This window comes from Petaurus breviceps, unplaced genomic scaffold (assembly GCF_028583685.1).
Source record: "Petaurus breviceps papuanus isolate PSGF00001 unplaced genomic scaffold, PetGlider_PUasm1.0 379, whole genome shotgun sequence".
Lineage (NCBI taxonomy): Eukaryota > Metazoa > Chordata > Mammalia > Diprotodontia > Petauridae > Petaurus > Petaurus breviceps.
Genome location: NW_027186303.1, coordinates 880,426 through 898,083, shown reverse-complemented (window position 1 = coordinate 898,083; position 17,658 = coordinate 880,426). Strand labels below are relative to the sequence as shown.

Genomic DNA, 17,658 nt, shown 5'->3' with positions numbered 1-17,658 from the left:
CCCAGTTCTTTTGTTTGCACCAAACTGATTTCCACCAGCAGTTATTAGGTGCCAAAACCGCCCAAAAGACAGGTTAATAATTCACATTTCTCTGTATCTTTCAGCTCCAAGCATTTTCCTCACAACAACCCTAAGAGTAGATGCCACAAGTTTTGTTATCCCCATTTTATATATGGGAGGACTGAGACTGAGAGAAAGAGAATGGCTAGCTGAAGGCACACGCCGTCTAGTCAGTGTCAGAGCTGATCAGGATTTGACTCCGTGTCTTCTGACTCAACTGTCCCTCCCCCCTGCTGGTCTAGGGTATGGTATGGTGGAAAGACTGCTGGACGTGGCATCAGAGGGCCCTTGGTTCAAATCTTAACTCTGCTGGGTGACGTTGGGCAAGTCATCTCCCTGACTGTCAGTTTCCTCTCTTTGCAAAATGAGAGGGTTGGATAAGGTGGTTTTAAGGTCCTTTCTGGCTCCCAAGGATTTGTGCTTCTCTCACCCTTTTTAGAGCTTTTAAAAAAATGGTCTTTAATATTTAAATGGTTTTAACAATTTAAATAATTTATATAAACAAGCCATTTAGTATAACAAACAAGTTAATACTTATAATGATTAATATTATTATTATTAATAATAGATACTAATAACATTAATATTTCTAAATAATAATAATGTAGTAATAATATAAACAATTTACATTTAAACCTGTCAGTTTCCTTCCCCTCATGGAAGGAGCCCTAGTGACAGGGCAAGTGTATCACTGCTGATTCTTCTCTGTGGAGTTCCGGGTTCCCGCATAAGACCCTCCTCCCTCCCTTTCCCCCTTTCTTTCAGTCTGGAACAATCTTAGTATGATCCCGATTCCTTCAGGATGAGGGGCAAAGGGCAGCTGCTATCCCTTGGCAGCCCCAGGGGTACCCTCCCTAGAGTTTTTAACTCCTAACCTCCCACATCACTTTTTTTCTTTTTTAATTTTTGCTTTTTGGAGGGCAATTGGGCTTAAGCAACTTGCCCAAGGTCATACGGCTAAGTAAGTGTTAAGTGTCTGAGGCTGGATTTGCACTCAGGTCCTCCTCACTCCAGAGCTGGTGCTTTATACGCTGTGCCACCTAGCCGCCCACATCACTTTCAGAAAGGAAGACTGGCACCTCTGCCCTGGAGTAGGACCTGAGAAGTGAGCAAAGGGCCCTGAGGCCCCAGAGAGGAGAGAGTGAGAGTGTGTGTGTCTGTGTGTATCTGTCTGTCTCAGATATGCCCCTCTCTTTGTAGAGAAGCCAGACTTCTTGAGCCCTTGGCTTGCCTAGGGAGTGGGTGACACAGTGCTGGACCAGTCACTCTTCCATAATGCTTGTGTGACCCTGTTTTTCCAGCCTAAGCAGAAGGGGCTCCCTTGGGAGGTAGTGACTTGTCAGGGATGTGAGGGAGGGGCCTTTTGTCCCATTCTGGTTTGGTCTACACAGTCTCAGTGCATCCTGCCAGCTCAGACCTCGTGTAGTTCTGTGACGCTGGGCCCCATCTTGGAATTGCCTAGAGAGGCCGGGCCTCCAGTCTTTTGGATATCTCCACAGGCAGTGGGGCTTTAAGGATGGATAATCTGTGGCTGGTGCCAGATCAGTGTGCCCAGGACAAGATTCTTAACTTCTCTGTGCTGGTGGCCCCTTTGGCCGGCTGATGAAGCTTGTGGAACTCTTCAGCATGAGATTACTAAGTGCATGAAGTAAAACACTTAAGATTTCAAAGGTGACTAAAAGGTAATGGATTGAAAGATAGTGGATGTAGTTTGTTTTTTTTTTCTCTACCCAAGTTCGCAGACCCCTTGAAATCTTATCTGTGGACTGGTCATTGTGTCCTAGGTTAAGAACCCTTGGCCGGAGGACAGACTGGGTCAAACGGCCGTGCTGATTCTCTGGTCCTCAGTCCCAGCTGGTGGTGTGGTTGACTGTGAGGTTAGCTTAGGCCTCTGCAGTTCCACCAGTGTCCTGGCCCAAGACAATGTACATTGGAATTTCTAGCAAGAATGAAGACTCAGTTGAAGTCAGCTCTGGTGAATAAGATGTGTGGTCAAGCTTGGGGGTGGGGGTGGGGGGGAGGAAGAAGGATAGTTTAAAAATAGCAACAAAATGAGGCTGTGGATATGAAATAACATGCTTGGTTTTCTTGTGTGTTTCATAAGTTGGTTCTGAAAGGGCCAACTTTGGACCAGCTTTGTTTTGGTTGTTGTGAATCCTGCTACATTTTGTTTTTAAAAATAAATTTCATTACTTTATATTGGGGCCCTGAATAGTTGGAGAAGTTTACTCACTCCATGAGCATTTATCAAGCACCTACTGTATAACTCTGGAGATGCTGCTAAGACAAAAATAAAGAGAACCTGGCCTCTAGAAGCTTACATTCTAGTGGGGGAAATAGTTCACACACAGACAAGCAAATACAAATTGTATGTGCCAGCAGTTTTGAGGGCAGGGAAGTGGGAAATGTATAGGAGTGGCAGGTGGGGAGTGACTGGCTAGGGATCGGGAAAGGCCCAGTTTGGGATGTGTTGCTGGGGCATCTTTGTTCTTGAGCAGATGATGGTCAGGAGTGTGGTGAATGACCTCGATTAATATAGTAGAAGGCTTCTAGCCAGCATTCCAGAGAGTGCTACTCAGCTGTTTGGTGTTGGCTTCTAAAATAATGTGCCCCTTCCCTCCCACCCTCTATCCAAACGGGGGAGGGAGGGGGAACAGAGACAGAGAGAGAAGGAGGGAGGGAGACAGAGAGGAGGGAGGGGAAGAAGAGGGGAGGGGAGAGGAGAAGCCACCTGTTGCTGGTTGTCCTCTCTGACTACTGCATTTCTGCCAGAGGAAATGTGGAGCTCTGAAGTGAGTCTGGCTAGGTTTCTGTGGCAGCAGGGTTGGCGTTCTCTCTTGGTCTGGTGGGCATCAGCTGAGTATGAGTTCACATCTGCTTTTCCTTTGGTACCTTTGTTTTTGAAAAGTGCATATTTAAACAGAGATGACATGAGCTAAGAATGGGAAGTCAGAAGGTAGTTTATTTTATTCCAGGGCTCTGGTCTTAGTAGGTATTTGGGTACAGGGGAGAAAGCAGTGGATTTGCAGTCGGGGGACCTGCATTTGAGTCCAGGCACTGTCAGGATTCATTGTGTGACCTTGGGTAAATCATTCAACTTGGGTTGGACTCTTTTTTTTTTTTTTAAGCAATTGGGGTTAAGTAACTTGCTGAAGGTTACATGGCCAGTTATTTCTGGGTATGGTGCTAAGTATCTGAGCCTGGATTCAATCCCGAGGTCATCCTGACACTGGGGCCGGTGCTTTTATTCGCTGTGCTGCCTGGCCGCCCCATTGGGTTGGACTCTTAACTATGCTTAGATCCTGTGTTACCTTTGGCCAAGTCATATAGCCTCTCTGTGTCTCAGTTTCCCTATCTTTCACATAAGGGGTTGGACTGGATAATCTGTAAAATCCTTTCCAATTCTAAATCTTAAAGTCCCGGGACCTCTGGGCCTCAATTTCCCCAACTGTCAAATAAGGGGATTGGACTAGATAATCTGTAAAGGCCCTTTCAACTCTAAATCCTAAAATTCTGTGACCTGGCTGAGGGAGGAGATGGGAATAATGTTCTAAAGCAATGGTGTTAAATTAATATAGAAATGGGGAGCATTTATAGAAAAAGGATCCTCTGGGCTGCATATCGACTTAGTTTAAAAATGTAATTGTATCTATATTTTATTTTGTGATATATTATAAATGTGACTATTTTATAATTACAATGTTATTATAATTATAGTATTCTATGTAATTATGATCATAAATCTGTTACACTTTTACATTTAATTTGGTTTGGGTTGCCCTCAATGGGCAACAAATGGACCCAAACGTTTGGTCCCTCTGCTGTTGAGAGATGGATTAACCTTCTGTGGCCACAGGAGAGAAGAAGAGAGTGGGTGAAACTGCTCAAAGTGGGCTGGGGGGGCCCACCTTGACTGGCTTGCGTCTTCCCCTGGAAGCAGGAAGCTAAGCCATCTGTTGTGAGCATGGCGCTGGGGTCATGGAGGAGAGGAGAAGAGAAGATGAGCAGTGGATATTGTGGGGAATGAGACAGGGAGTTGACAATGATGAAATGCTGTAAATGTGAGTTACATGAATTCATCAGAAGATCTGCAGGGTCATTGATTTAAGCTGGAGGGGATCCCTGGTCCCCTCATCTCATCCCTGTTTGATAGAGGAGGAGCCCAGGGGGCTCAGTGACTTGCCCAGGGCTGTAGTGATGGAGCAGGTAATGAATCCTCTGACCTGGATCCGTCTGTGTCACTGAACAAGTCATACAACCTCTTGGTCACCCAGGCAGCCCTAAGATTATAAACTGCAGAGAAGATGTTGATTTGCATTGTTAGAGGGAATTTCCTCATGAGTCAAGCCTCTAGTCTCGTTTCTATCGTCCATTCTCTTTAATCTATCCTATTCCTTATCCTAGGATAAGGTATCTACTGGTCCATTGGTGGGGGCCTTTCTGCCAGTGCTACTCAGATTTTAGTTTTCATTTTAGGAGAGGGTTCCATTAATTGATATAGTCAAAATAAAATGTATCACTTGGTGGCCCCCCTTCTGGTGATGAAATCATGTGCCCTTAGCCAGGCTGGCCCTTGTATGGCCACAGTCCATCGCTTGTAGTGGAAATATTTCCATCTTGGGGGATTAAAGGCCAGACTTTGTGTCTCTGAGAAGCCAGAGAAGCTCCCATGCCACGGTCAGGTATCCATGAAGGATCCCAGAGGAGGAAGTGTGAATCATAATAGTATAATGATGCATTAGGAGATTCAATGGAAAGAAAGTACCCTGAGGGAAAACTGAGTTTTGGTTAGTGTCCAGTTTGTTTTTACTTTAATTGCTTAACACACACAAACACACACACACATACGTGCACACACACATACACACCAGAGATACCATTCACAGCTCTAACAGCTATGTTCTCATTCTCAGATTCACAGAGATGATACATCACAGATGATTTTGCAAGAGTGGAAAAAGGAAAGAAAGGAGATGACGTAAGGCTTGTGTCTTTTAAATGTTTAAATGCAGTGTCTGTTTCTCTCTCTCTGGAACTACTTGTCCCCTCCTTCCACTTGCCTTTCCTCTAATCAGCAGAAATATCTCTCCTAACTGCCTGAAGGAGAATGTTGTAAGCAGAGATTAAAAAAAAAAAATATTGACTTTTTATTTTCAATTTTTTCAATTAATTGTTCAATTTCACTTATATTTTTTTTCATCACTTGCTACTTTTCCAGGACTTCATTCCAACTTACAAAGATCCCTCCCTCGTAACAAAGAATTTAAATAAAACAAAGTCAGTCACTGGACATATCTGCATTGTATACCTCATTCCACACTTGTAGTCCCCCACCTCTCTGATGAAAAGAGGGAGGCACGCTTCCTTTTCATTCCTCTGAAGTCTTTCAGTATTTCTTTCCTTTATGCCTTTGTGGCCATTGTGTGACTGTCCTTATTGTATCATTTCATTCTGTACCAATTCATCTAGGTTTTCCCAAGTTTCTCGGATGTTTTGTTTCTCATGACACAATAACATTTGTAATACCATAGTTTACCCAGCTGTTCCTCAGTCAGTGGATACCCGCTTTCTGTCTAGTTCAAAGATTTTGGCAGATGGGAAAACTGGTAGGGTTTGTGAAGGCCAGTAAATTATGAACTTTCCTGAGAGACCTGGTGTTGATAGCAATCTAATTGGTTTCTCTTAGACTCCAAGCTGTAGAGCGGGTGCCAACCTGCACTGGTAGAGGGAATTTGCTCATCTGGGAATTTTGTATGCCAGTGAAATCTCAAGTCCATTTCCTGTCCCTATCCCCTAATTTTTCAGTATGAGGTTGTGTGCTGTAGTGGATAGAGACCCTTACTTAAAGCTAGGAATATCTGGGTTCAGGTTTCACTTTCTCTTACACACTGACCATGGGCAATCCGTAGAACATCATAGTGATACTTAAATAACCCTTTCATGGGCAAAGAAATTGGACAAGTTATGAGTGAGCTCCCTAAGAAGGAAAAAATCCCTAGGACCAGATGGATGTACAAGTGAATTCTGCCAACTATTTACAGAACAATTAATTCCAACACTATATAAACCATTTGAGAACAAATTAGCCCTTAGTGCACAAGGCAACTTTCTGAGACTCTAAGCTATAGAGAAGGTGCCCACATGCACCGGTAGGAGTTGCCTCCTCTGGGAGTTCCCTGTATCAGGGAAATCACAGTCCTAGATCCCAGCCTCTCTCCCCTAGAAAGCAGAATGTTGTGGTGGTTAGATGCCATAGGGGAATTATGAACTCTTGGTCTCAGATTTTTCATCAGTAAAATGGGGGCATTGGACTCAATGTCCTCTAGGGTTCCTTTTGATTTCTGTAACTTCTGTGCATTTGGGAGAGTTGAGGCACTGCACATTTCTGCTCATCTTTTTCCTTTCTGTTGTTCACATGCGTACCTTTGGAAGTTATGACCAATGGGAGGCTTTGACCTTTGGGGGAGCCCTTTACTGTTGTGGCACCCTAGTGGCTTGGGCAGGATCTGGGGGAAGAGCCGGGGGGAGGGGAGGGAGGAGATGCCAAGGAGCAGCTCTAGCAGAACCTCTGACTCAAGAGGAAGTGGACACCTCTTATGTGTGGAACCTCTTTTCCTGGGACTCTTTCCACTATAGACTGGGCCCTGGGGTTTTATAGCCATCTCTTCAGTGAACCTATATGATCTTGGGCAAATCCCTTAACCTCTTTGGGCCCGCAGCTTATTCATCTGTAAAAGGGGGTCAGTGGACTATCTGATCAGAAAAGTTCTTTACTGCTCTCAAAATTGTATTATTTCTAATTAAGATTATTGATTTTAAATGACTGAATTTCAAAGTGGTTGCCCCTTCCAACTTATGTGAATTAGTAATATTTGGGAAAACTCATTTTTAAAAAAAAATTCTTCCCCCCCCCAGCCATTACAAGCGAAAACAATTTTTAACATTTGTTCTTAAAACTTTGAGTTCTTTCCTTTCTTCCCTCCTCACCCCACCTTATTGAGAAGGCAAGCAATTCGATATAGGTTATACATGTGTAGTCGTGCAAAACATTCCCATAATAGTGATGTTGTGAAAGAAAACATAGACTAAAAATAACCCTTAAGAAAAATAACGAAAATTAAAAAAAAATATGCCTCAGTCTCTATTCAGACACCATCAGTTCTTTGTCTGGATAGCATTTTTCATTATAAGTCCTTCAGAGTTGTCTTGGATCATTGCATTGCTGAGAACAGCTAAGTCATTCACAGCTGACCATCTTACAATATTGCTGTTACTTTGTACACAGTACATTTTACTTTGCACAGCTTATGGAGGTCTTTCCAGGGTTTTTTCTTTGAGAGCATCCTGCTCATTTCTTATAGCACCAGAGTATTCCATCACAGTTACCACAATTTGTTCAGACCTAGTAGTGGTATTACTAGGTTAAAGGGTAAGCATGGTTTTATAACCCTTTGGGCATAGTTCCAAATTGTTCTACAGAATGGTTGAATTAGTTCACAACTCCACCAACAGTGGATTAATGTCTCATTTTTCCCACATCCCCTCCACCATTTGTTATTTTCCTTTTCTGTCCTATTAGCCAATCTAATAAGTATGAGATAGTACCTCAGAATTGTTTTAAATTGCATTTCTCCAATTAGTAGTGAGTTAGAACATTTTTTCATGTGGCAATAAACAGCTTTAATTACTTCATCTGAAAACTAACATCTTTTAATCATTTTCCAATTGGGATGTGGCTCTTATTTTTATAAATTTGTCTCAGTTCTCTATATGTTTGAGAAATGAGGCCTTTATCAGAGAAACTTCAAATTCAAATTTTTTTTCTCAGTTACTATTGCTAACTGTATTTCCCTTTATTTTATTCTCTCTCTCCTTTCACCCTTTCCCTCCTCAAAAGTGTTTTGCTTCTGATTACCCCCCTCCACAATCTGCCCTCCCTTCTATTCTCACTCCCCTTCTCTGATACCCCGTCCCTTCCTTCTTTACTGTGGGGTAAGATAGATCTCTATACCCAATTGAGTGTTATTCCCTCTGAGCCAATTCTGACGAGAGTAAGGTTCACTCACTCCCGCTCATGATGTGTAGCTGTTTTCAGAGATAGTCCTAGAGGCCTGTAAGTTTTCAGTTTGTCCAAGGTGGTGTGATCTAAGGAGAGGTGTGTTTGCTGCTCTGCTGTCCTGTGCTCTGGTCTGTGAGTTACTACAAGTGCTCTTCTCTTCCCTGGAATTGTGAGAAGGGTCTTCCCTCCACTGCGGCTGCAAGCTCTGGAAGCCTGGTGTTCCTTCTTGCCCTGGGACTGCCTCCCAGGGCTGCTACCTGGATTCTACTATGGGCAAAGCAGCAGGGTCCTGCCTCAGCACTAGCGAAAAGACCCCTGTTGTTCCTGACCAGTTGTTCTGCCACCTTCCCGTCTGTGGGCTGAGAGCCGGAAGCAGCTGCTGCTGCTGATTCGGTGACTCCCAAGGTCTGATCCTGGTTTGCTGGGCTGTGGCCGTGCTGGTGCGGCCTGTGCTGGACTGCGCTCCACTCTCACCCTGGTGCAATAGACCTTTCCTGCTGACCTCCCAAGTTTTCTTGGGCTGGAAATTTGTTTCACTCCATCTTTTTGTGTGTTCTGCCGCTCTAGAATTTGTTTAGAGTCATTATTTAAAGGTATTTGGAAGGTTTTGGGGGAGAGCTCAGGGGACTCCCTGCCCTTACTCTGCTATTTTGTCTTTGCTCCCTGGAAAACCCATTTCTAAGGAAAAGGGCGTCAAAGTGGAGTGCTCTTTGCTCAGTCTTAGCAGGTGTATTCTTTGTTTTTATCCCATTTTTTAAATTAATAAGCATTATTTTCTCTCCCTCTCAACTGCCACCCCTTGTTTAAAAAAGAAAAAGAAAGACAAAAAAACCCCTTGTAGAGAATAACACATCTTTACACAAAACAAATCCTCTGCATTGTCTGTGTCCAAAGATGTATGTCTCCTTCTGTACCTTGTGTTTGTCCATCCCTTCTCTGTCAGGAGGTAGGTAGCAGGCTTCATCATTGGTCCTGCTTGGGTGTTGCATGTATCAGAGTCCTTACATATTTTGAAGTTGTTTGACTTGTTAGTGTTGTTGTCACTGGCTCTCTTGGTTCTGCTGACTTCACTCTGCATCAATTCATACAAGTCTTTCCAGGTTTCTCTTAAACTACCTGTTTGGTCTTTTCTTAGAGGAGAACAGCACTCCATTTCATTCACGTACCATAATTTATTCAGGCATTCTCTGGTTGGCGGATGCTCTTAGTTTCTGTTTGTCACTACAAAAATAATTATTATAAATAACTTTCTCCATATGAGTCCTTTTCACCAATTTTTAATCTTTTAATCTCCAGTTATAACAATAATAATAGTAATGACTACAGCCAGCAGTTATATGGTACTTTAAGGTTTGCAATTGCTTTACCTTCATTAACTTATAGGCTTAGTAATGTCATTGCTGAGTCAAAGGGTAGTGTTCTTTGGGGCATGTTTTCCAGAGTGGCTGGACTAATGAGTCTACCAAATAGTGCATTAATGTCTTGCTAGATGGGCAGCTAGGTGGCACCATGGTGTATCAAGCTCCAGGCCGGGAGTCAGGAAGACTCATCTTACTGACTTCAAATTTGACCTCGGATACTTACACCACCTGTGTGACCTTGGGCAAGTCACTTCCTCATCTGTAAAATGAGCTGGAGAAGGAAATGGCACTGCCAAGAAAACCCCAAATGGAGTCATGAAGTATCAGACATGACTGAAAAAACAACTGAACAACAGCTGTCTTAGTTGGGTTTTGGATAATGTACATAATGATAATAACTAACATTTATACAATGCTTATTACTATGTGTCCCACATTGTGGTAAGCATTTTACAATGATTACCTCATTTAAAAACAACTTTTGAGGTAAGTGCTATGATCACCTCCATTTTACAGTTGAGGAAATTGAGGCAAGTAGCAGTTAAGTGACTTACCCAGGGTCATAAGTGTCTGAGACTGGATTTGAATTCAGGATTTCCTGACTCCAGCTCTGGTGCTCTATTCACTGTGCCACCTAGCTACCCAAAAGATAGGAAGTTGATAGGAATTCCTTTTAAAAAATTATTGGGCAAGGGGTTTTCTTTGTGAAAAATTAATGCTCAGTTGTGAATTTATTCTTTTAAAACTTGGCTGATACATAAAATTAGATGCTTTTGATAATTTCATTTTTAAAAATGTTTTCTTTTTTTGGTCATACTCTCCTGGTTTTAACATTCTACTTTCCTCCACCCTCTTTACTTTTACAGAGAAATGACCAAAAATTTCTTCAACTCCCAGTTTGGAAGTCTCTTTCGAACAGACCAGAACCCCACGTACTTCCTGAGGCGCTTGTCTCGATTTGCTGATATCTACATGGCATCTCTGAGCTGCCTCCTGAGCTATGATCTCACTCACACGTTCTATCCCAGGAGGACTCCCTTGCAGCATGAACTTCCAGCCTGGTCTGACAAGCCCCCAGCGGGGAATTTCAGGATTCCCTTTACACAAGGGGTAGCCCAGGCCAAGTAACCAAATAAACCACTTGAGGTGGGCGGACATTGAGGCATTAATACCAACGTCGCTTTTTAAACAAGTATGAATATTGTATTTTGCTATTTATATGGTTTTATCTGGTGAATACATTTCCTTGTTTTGATAGAATAGGAATTCAGAATTAACTGGTCTCTCTTCTGATCTGTAGTTCCTGTTAACGATAATGGGAATCATGGACACTTAGGGGAGGGGAAAGTAGATCCCCCAAGTTTCTGTTGGCTGAAAGATAAGCTTCATATTGAAAGTCTATTTACTCAGCCTTTCAGTTTACAAAGGCCTTGGAGCTGAATTTTTCTGGGATAGATAAGGCCCTTTTCGTACTAGTTCTAGAGTATTGTACTAGGTCAAGTTTTGACAGTGTTGAAACAACTATGTTTCTTGATCATTCATTCAACAGCTCCCTACTGGGTACCTAAGATGTACAAAGCATCCTGGGAAACAGAGAAACATAACTCTTTGCCCTTGCCTTCAGAGAGGTTACAAAGGGGAGGCAGCCTATTATAGTGGAAAAAGCAGAAGATTTGCGTTGGAATTCTACTGTTAGCTGTGTGACCATGGTCAAATCGATGAAGTGCTCTGAGCCTCAGTTTTCCTACCTGTAAAATGGAGATAATAATCCTTATAGTAAGAGAGGCTATGGTAGATTGGGTAAAGAGCTGCCCTCAAAGCCTGGGTCTGAGTTCAAGAACCGAGTCATTTAATTACTCATAGGCAACTTTCTCAGATTATATTACAGATAGGAAAGAAGGCACCAAGCTGCATTAGTAGGGAGAGTTTATCCCCCATCTAGAGCCCATCCTAACTCACAGAATTGTTGTGGGGCTCAAATGAGATCATAGAGTGTCCCCACGGTCTTTAAAGGTTTAAAACCCAATTAAGACTTTTAGAACCCCCCCACCCCATATACATAACGTGCTTTGTAAACTTTTGATGCTCCATGTTAACGTCAACTATTGTTATCATTATAATTTAGCCAAGTTCCATGCTCATGCTGGACTGCTAGACTTTTTAAAAGCTAGAGCTCATCCCTCAAATCTTTGGTTTTGAGACTTGTTTTGATACTTGTCTTTCAATGTGGACATACCCTGCAACCTGGGAATTTGCAACACTTCAAAAACAGTGCAGCCCTGCTCCTGGGAAGACTCCAGGCAGGAGCATGGGGAAGGTGGCTAACTTCCTCACCCTCCCTCATCCTCCTTCAGCCACCTCCTCAGCAGGGACAGACCCACAGATGGGAGCCTATGCCTGGCTGCCAACAAAGGCATCTTGGATAAATAATAGTCCCAGGCTACCAAAGAGAATTTGGGGCTGTGGATTGTGGTTTTCATTTAAGAAAGTTTATAGATTCACGTGTAAAATAGAAGCAGGAATGTGAAACTATTAAGACATAGCTTAAAACAATCACCATGAATTATCCAACAGCATGGTTCACTACTAAAGGTAGTATGAAAGCACAAGTAGAATTCCTTTTGCAGAAAACTTAAGTGATTCCCCTACCTCCCCTTAAACCGTATTACAAGAGCGCACAGTTAGCAAGCCTAATGCTAGTCCAGGAGACCTTGGGGAAGTAACAGACTAGAATGGAATTAACAGTGGGACTCCAGCTGGGGGAGAGGGAGGTGTTGCTCACGCATCATCTCAGCCCCTTGCCTTTGGGATCTTTTTTGTGCATTTTCTTAGTGAGTGGTTTGGGAGTTGAGGTGACTCTTGTTTGTTGTTTGGGGGGTGCAGCGTTAGGGCGAGGGATTCCTAACCTTTTTTTGTGTCATGGACTCTGATGAAGTCTCTCTTGAATAATATTTTTAAATGCATGAAATAAAATGCAAAAGATTATAAAATAAATTAATTTTGTTGGCATCCATTTATTAACATTAAAACAAAGTTCACCCCAGGTTAAGAACCTCTAGGTTAGGATATCAACTCTTCTTGAACAGGGATTGTTTCTTGTTTTTATATTTGTACCTTCAGCACCTAAGACTGCCTAGCACATAATAGGTACTAAATAAATAGTTGGTGATTGATTGAAAGAAGTTTAAAAAGCTTAACTCCCTTTCAGCAGCTCAGCTCCATTCTCCCTTCCTACAATGTAAGATGTAAATCGTATACCATTAGGATCTTTCTCCAAAAGAATTTTGGATACATAGCCATGGATCATAGAATGTACAATGTTATTGCTGTACAGGAGAGCTAGATAAGTGGGCTTGGAGTCGGGAAGACTCAAGTTCAAATCCTTCCTCTGACACTTGCTGGCTTTGTGACCCTGGGCAAGTCACATAACCTCTGTGTTTCCTTTCTTATAAAATGGGAATAATGATGGCTACCTACCTACCTCACAGGGTTGTTGTGGGGATAAAATGAGATGGTATATGTAAGTGCTTTGTAGACCTTGAAGGACTGTATAAAAATTATTATTGTTGTTATTATTAAAAATGATTTCCCAGATATGCATGGGAATGCTGAGAATTTGTCCATTTCTTGCCTCTGAAAGGGCACTTCATAGATCACAGACTGTATTCTTAGTGAATATTTCTATGGCAACCGCTTCAGAACCAAAACATTTCAATGAAATCAATAAACATTTCTCAAGCACTTTGTGTCCTCAAGGGATACTTAAGTTAAGTGTAGGTGATGGGGACGTTCTCCTAAATGCTGTTTCCTTGGAGACGCGGTCTAAATTAACCTGTAGGAGGATGGTGAGTGGTTTGGATATAGAAAACAGGGTTGGCAGGTGAGGCAGGTAGAGGGGGGGGGTAAATAAGAAAGACATTTTTCTTCCCTTTTTAGAATAGTTTGCTTCTGTAAGTTGTCTGGCATTTATTTCAAAGATAAGATCCTTAACCAGGGGTATACTGGTAAAATGTTTAACAACCAGCTCTCCAGTGGGGGGGAAATGTGTGACATAATTTAAAGTTTTATCAGCATTATTAACATCCTCTCTGACTTTCTTAAGTCTAGACAATCAATAAAAGGATCATTTAAGCTCAGATTTGTAGTATTTTCTGATTTCTGAGGTCAGTGATCATGCCTAAAATTTGAACCCTCAGCTGAGTTTGAGATAGCTCCAGCATACCCTTACAAGCCATCTTTGAAAAGCAGATTGGTTCAGTGGGAAGGGTACTGTATTTTGAATCAGAGGTTGTGGGTTCAAATTCTTCCAATGTTGGTTAGTTACTTGTGTGAGCTTGGACAAGTCACTTAACTTCTCCCTGGTTGGTTCTTATTTTCTTCATGTGAAAGATGAGGGGTTGGACTGGATGACATCTCTGTTCCTTTCCAGTTCAAAGTCTGGGATCCTGTGATTATATGTCGTTGGTCACAGGAAGCCCAGAAGGCATCATGGTGTACGGTGGGAAGACTGTGGGAAGACTACACTGGCTAGACTAAGGCAGTAGTAGGGGCTTAATAAATATTAATTAACAGACTGGCTGATCGGGGCTTAATTGAACTCAGTGCAGCTCAGTGGGCACGCCCTCTCCATGAAGGATGGCACCCTCATTTTTTCCTCCTCATCTAGAGGGTTGACATGTACAAGTGTATGGATGTCCACCCGCTACTCCTTGAAGCCAGGCTTGGCCCCGCCATTACTAAGATCACCTGTGGAATTTCTGACCACCGAAATGGGGATTTTGTTCTTTGTCCTCTTGCCTTTGTGTTTGGAGACTGTGCCCCACCTCGTGGGTTACTGCTGTCCCTCTGAGACTTTGAGCCTTCCCTTCTCACATATGTGGTTGAGGCGCCACAGGTGCAGGATCTTCTAGCATTAAATTAATCACGTGTCTCTATAGAGGCCGCAGGTGTGGCTGAGAGGGCACCAGACTTGGAGGCAGAAAGACTGGGGGTTCCAGTCTCATGTCAGATTCCTGCTTGTTGTGTGACCCTGGGAAAATCACATCAGCTCTTTGTTCCTCAGTGTTCTGGTTCCCAACATGAAAGGGTTGGATATGATGGTCTCTAAGATTCCTTCTGGGCAGCTAGCTGGCACCATAGTGCACAGAGCAGGGGTTTGGGAATCGGGAAGATTCATTTTCCTGAGTCCAAAGCTGGCTTCAGGCGCTTAGTTAGTAGTGTGACCTTGGGCAAGTCATTTAGCCCTGTTTGCCTCAGTTTCCTCATCTGTTAAATGAGCTGGAGAAGGAAATGGCAAAACCCCAAATGGGGTCATGAAGACTTGGACACAACTGAAGAAAGACTGAACAAAAAAAAATCCCTTCTGACTCTAAAACTAGGGTCTTGGGAAAGTAGCATTAAAAGTGTCCTTAGTTGGCTTTCCAGGTCCTTGCCAAATGTGCCCAGTCTAGTGGTGTCAGTTGAGAAAGTAATTTTGGAATATTGAAAACAACTTTATTTCCTGAATTCAAAACAACAGGAGAGGAGGGATTTTAAAGCTGCTTGCCTCGTTAATAGATCCCTGGTGTTTAAGCCTGAATTCTTCGTGGTCCTATGAAGGGAAATTCACAGTCAAAATATAGTCCATTATCAGCCCTGAAAGTTCATTGAGAAATAGCCTTTAATGGTGAGATGAAAAATGCCTCTGAAATTTTTTAAAACTTGTGTTTTTACTAGAAACTTGACTTAGAAAAAGGTCTAAAGAAAATATGCCTACTGCCCTTCTTTGCAGAGATGGGGGCATAGGGGTATGGGTTAGGGCATATAGAGTCAACATGATTGAGGTGTTGGTTCATTTTGCTGAGCTGATTTTTTTTTCCCCTCCTTTCTAATTTCTATAGTGAAGGTTGGCACAGTGGGAAAGACCATAAGGAGAGACAGGTTTAGAAACAGGAGTGATGTAAAAGGAAGAGATACCACTAGAAATAAGATGATAGAAATGACCAAACTGTGCACGTTGTAGGTTAGAGCTCCTGCTCACCTGCGTTCATCTGTCCTTTGTCTTGAAGCAGCTGGTGATGTCCTAGGATGAGCCCAGGGCTGAGAGTCAAGGACTAGGTGTCTAGGCCTTTGTTGGGTGATTATTAGCTAAATGAGGACCTGGGGAGATGTGCCTGGTTGGGCTTTTGTCACCAGTAATTCATTATCCAAGCTTATTATCAATTGCAATCAGTGACATGTAACCTGATTCAAGATATATGATGTTATGTATTCTGGTACATAACCTGTCTGCATTGTTCACTGAAGAAAATGCATTTTTTTTCCCTAGTATTTCTTCAGTAGCAACACACTGCTGTTTATAACTGGCTTATTAGCCTTGGGTGGGTTGAATGGCCTTAATGCAAAAAACACCACTCCCCTCTCACCAGTACCAAGACCCTAAAAAATTACAGTGAGAACAGTCCCATAGTCATGCCAGTGACTCTGACCATGAATCAGATTTGGGGACAGTGTCTGAATCCTACGTGCTTGGTGCTCGGGAGTGAGATGGGTGCCTTTCGTGCTAGAGGACATTCCAGTGTGGCCATGGGTGATGAGGATCCTGTTACTGTCTGATTTATTACTAGGAGACAGGATGCATGTCATTTATCAGTACAAGCGATCATCCCCATGCAGGGAGGTTTGTCCTATCCTTCCTCAGCCTTGGCATCCGTCCTCTGTATCAGTGGCTTCTGGTTCAATTAATTTTGATGTCACTAGTATGTAAAAGCCAAATATGCCTTCCAGAAAGGACTCCCTTGGAACCAGAGCCCAAACTAAGAATTTGTACTCTTGGGGCAACAGGTGCTGTAAATTACTCCTGGGGCAAACATCTTGAAGTGAGGGTTCTCATTCTAGAGGGCGGGGTGAAGCAGAGCCTTGGGGACATCAGGACACTTGTAGGGGTGGGAGAGAGAACCTATTTTTAGCTAATTCCTGCTAACCTGGTGCTGGGCTTTGTTATTTCTACACTATCTAAAGAGTGCCACGACTTTATTGCACCTTGGGGCAAAGCTCCAGTCGCCCCATTCTGGTTACACTCTGGTTAGTTATTTATTGTCACATGGTAAAATTTTGCCCCCCAAATGCTTTCTGAATCAATTGTAAGCTATTTCTTGGATCCAAAAGGCAGAATGATATTCTGTAAGTGACTGCCCTGGGGATTGGTTTGGGAAGTATTAATGATTTCTCTAAGATAGATGGTAGAATGTCATGTTTCTAGAATACAATGTAATTATTTTTTGCACATGGTGTGATGTTTATCTATTAGTTCCAGGCTGTCTTTTCTGGTTACTTCTCTAGTTTGTTTCTGTATATCACTGAAAACTCAGCATTGAACATGGAAAGTTGATTCCAAGTTGTCAGTCAAATGATGAGATTAACAATATGAAATTAAGTCAATGTGAATTTGTTGAGTGTTGATTTAAGGAAAAAAATGATTTGTGTGCTATATAATAAAAACTTTCTGCAGAATAAATGCTTGGGTGATGTTATTCAGTCCATTGATGTTCGCTTTGTCTTCTGTTGGGCTCATGGGAAAGTCAGCTGAGTGGGGTGCAGGGAAAAGCACTGTGCTTGCAATCTGAAGACCTGGGTTCAGGTCTGAAGACGCTGATGACCTTGAGCAAGTGCTTGTGTGGGCCTCAGTTTCTTCATTTGTAGGAAAGTAGGTGTTGGACTACAGAGATGGTCCTATGTAATAAATTAGTAAATAGAACATTAGACTTTGATCAGAAAGATCTGAATTCGAAGTCTACTTTGGACACGTAACTGGCTATCCTAGGCTATCCTCTTCTATAAAATGGAGATCATCCTAGTCACTTCTGGATCATAGAATCCTGTAGTTGGAAGGGATCTTAGAAGTCTGCCTGCTCCTTTATCCCTCTTTAGCCAGCAGTCCCCAGTCTTGCTTCACATCCTGCCCCGTCCTCTTTGTCCTCTGCTCAGACAAGGTGCATTCTTTCCCCTTCTTTCCAGCCAGGAAACCCATAATTACATCAGTATTGCATTGTTGCTGTTAATCAACCCTGCTCATCATTCCTATGACTTTTAGATGCTTCCTGCACCAGCTAACGTTCCCTGGAGAACTGGATCCTTGCAGATTTGGGATGCCTGCCCTGGGACCCTGCTGTCCTGATTGGTGACTCTTGGGAGCCTGTG

At 42.7% G+C, this 17,658-nt stretch overlaps 1 protein-coding gene across 2 annotated transcripts in view; it reads left to right on the top strand.

The window, feature by feature from the left end:
- The window catches only part of NT5DC3 (5'-nucleotidase domain containing 3), a 79,303-nt gene extending 62,328 nt beyond the window's left edge, over positions 1 to 16,975 (top strand). Inside the window, exons 13-14 of one of the 2 annotated variants that reach the window (XM_069099364.1) lie at positions 4,974 to 5,038; positions 10,347 to 16,975. In XM_069099364.1, the coding sequence (XP_068955465.1) occupies positions 4,974 to 5,038; positions 10,347 to 10,608 (327 nt within the window). In that variant the 3' untranslated portion in view covers positions 10,609 to 16,975. The remainder of the gene's footprint in view (positions 1 to 4,973; positions 5,039 to 10,346) is intronic. The other variant, XM_069099365.1, reaches the window with a different exon arrangement.
- The last annotated feature ends 683 nt before the right edge of the window (positions 16,976 to 17,658 follow it).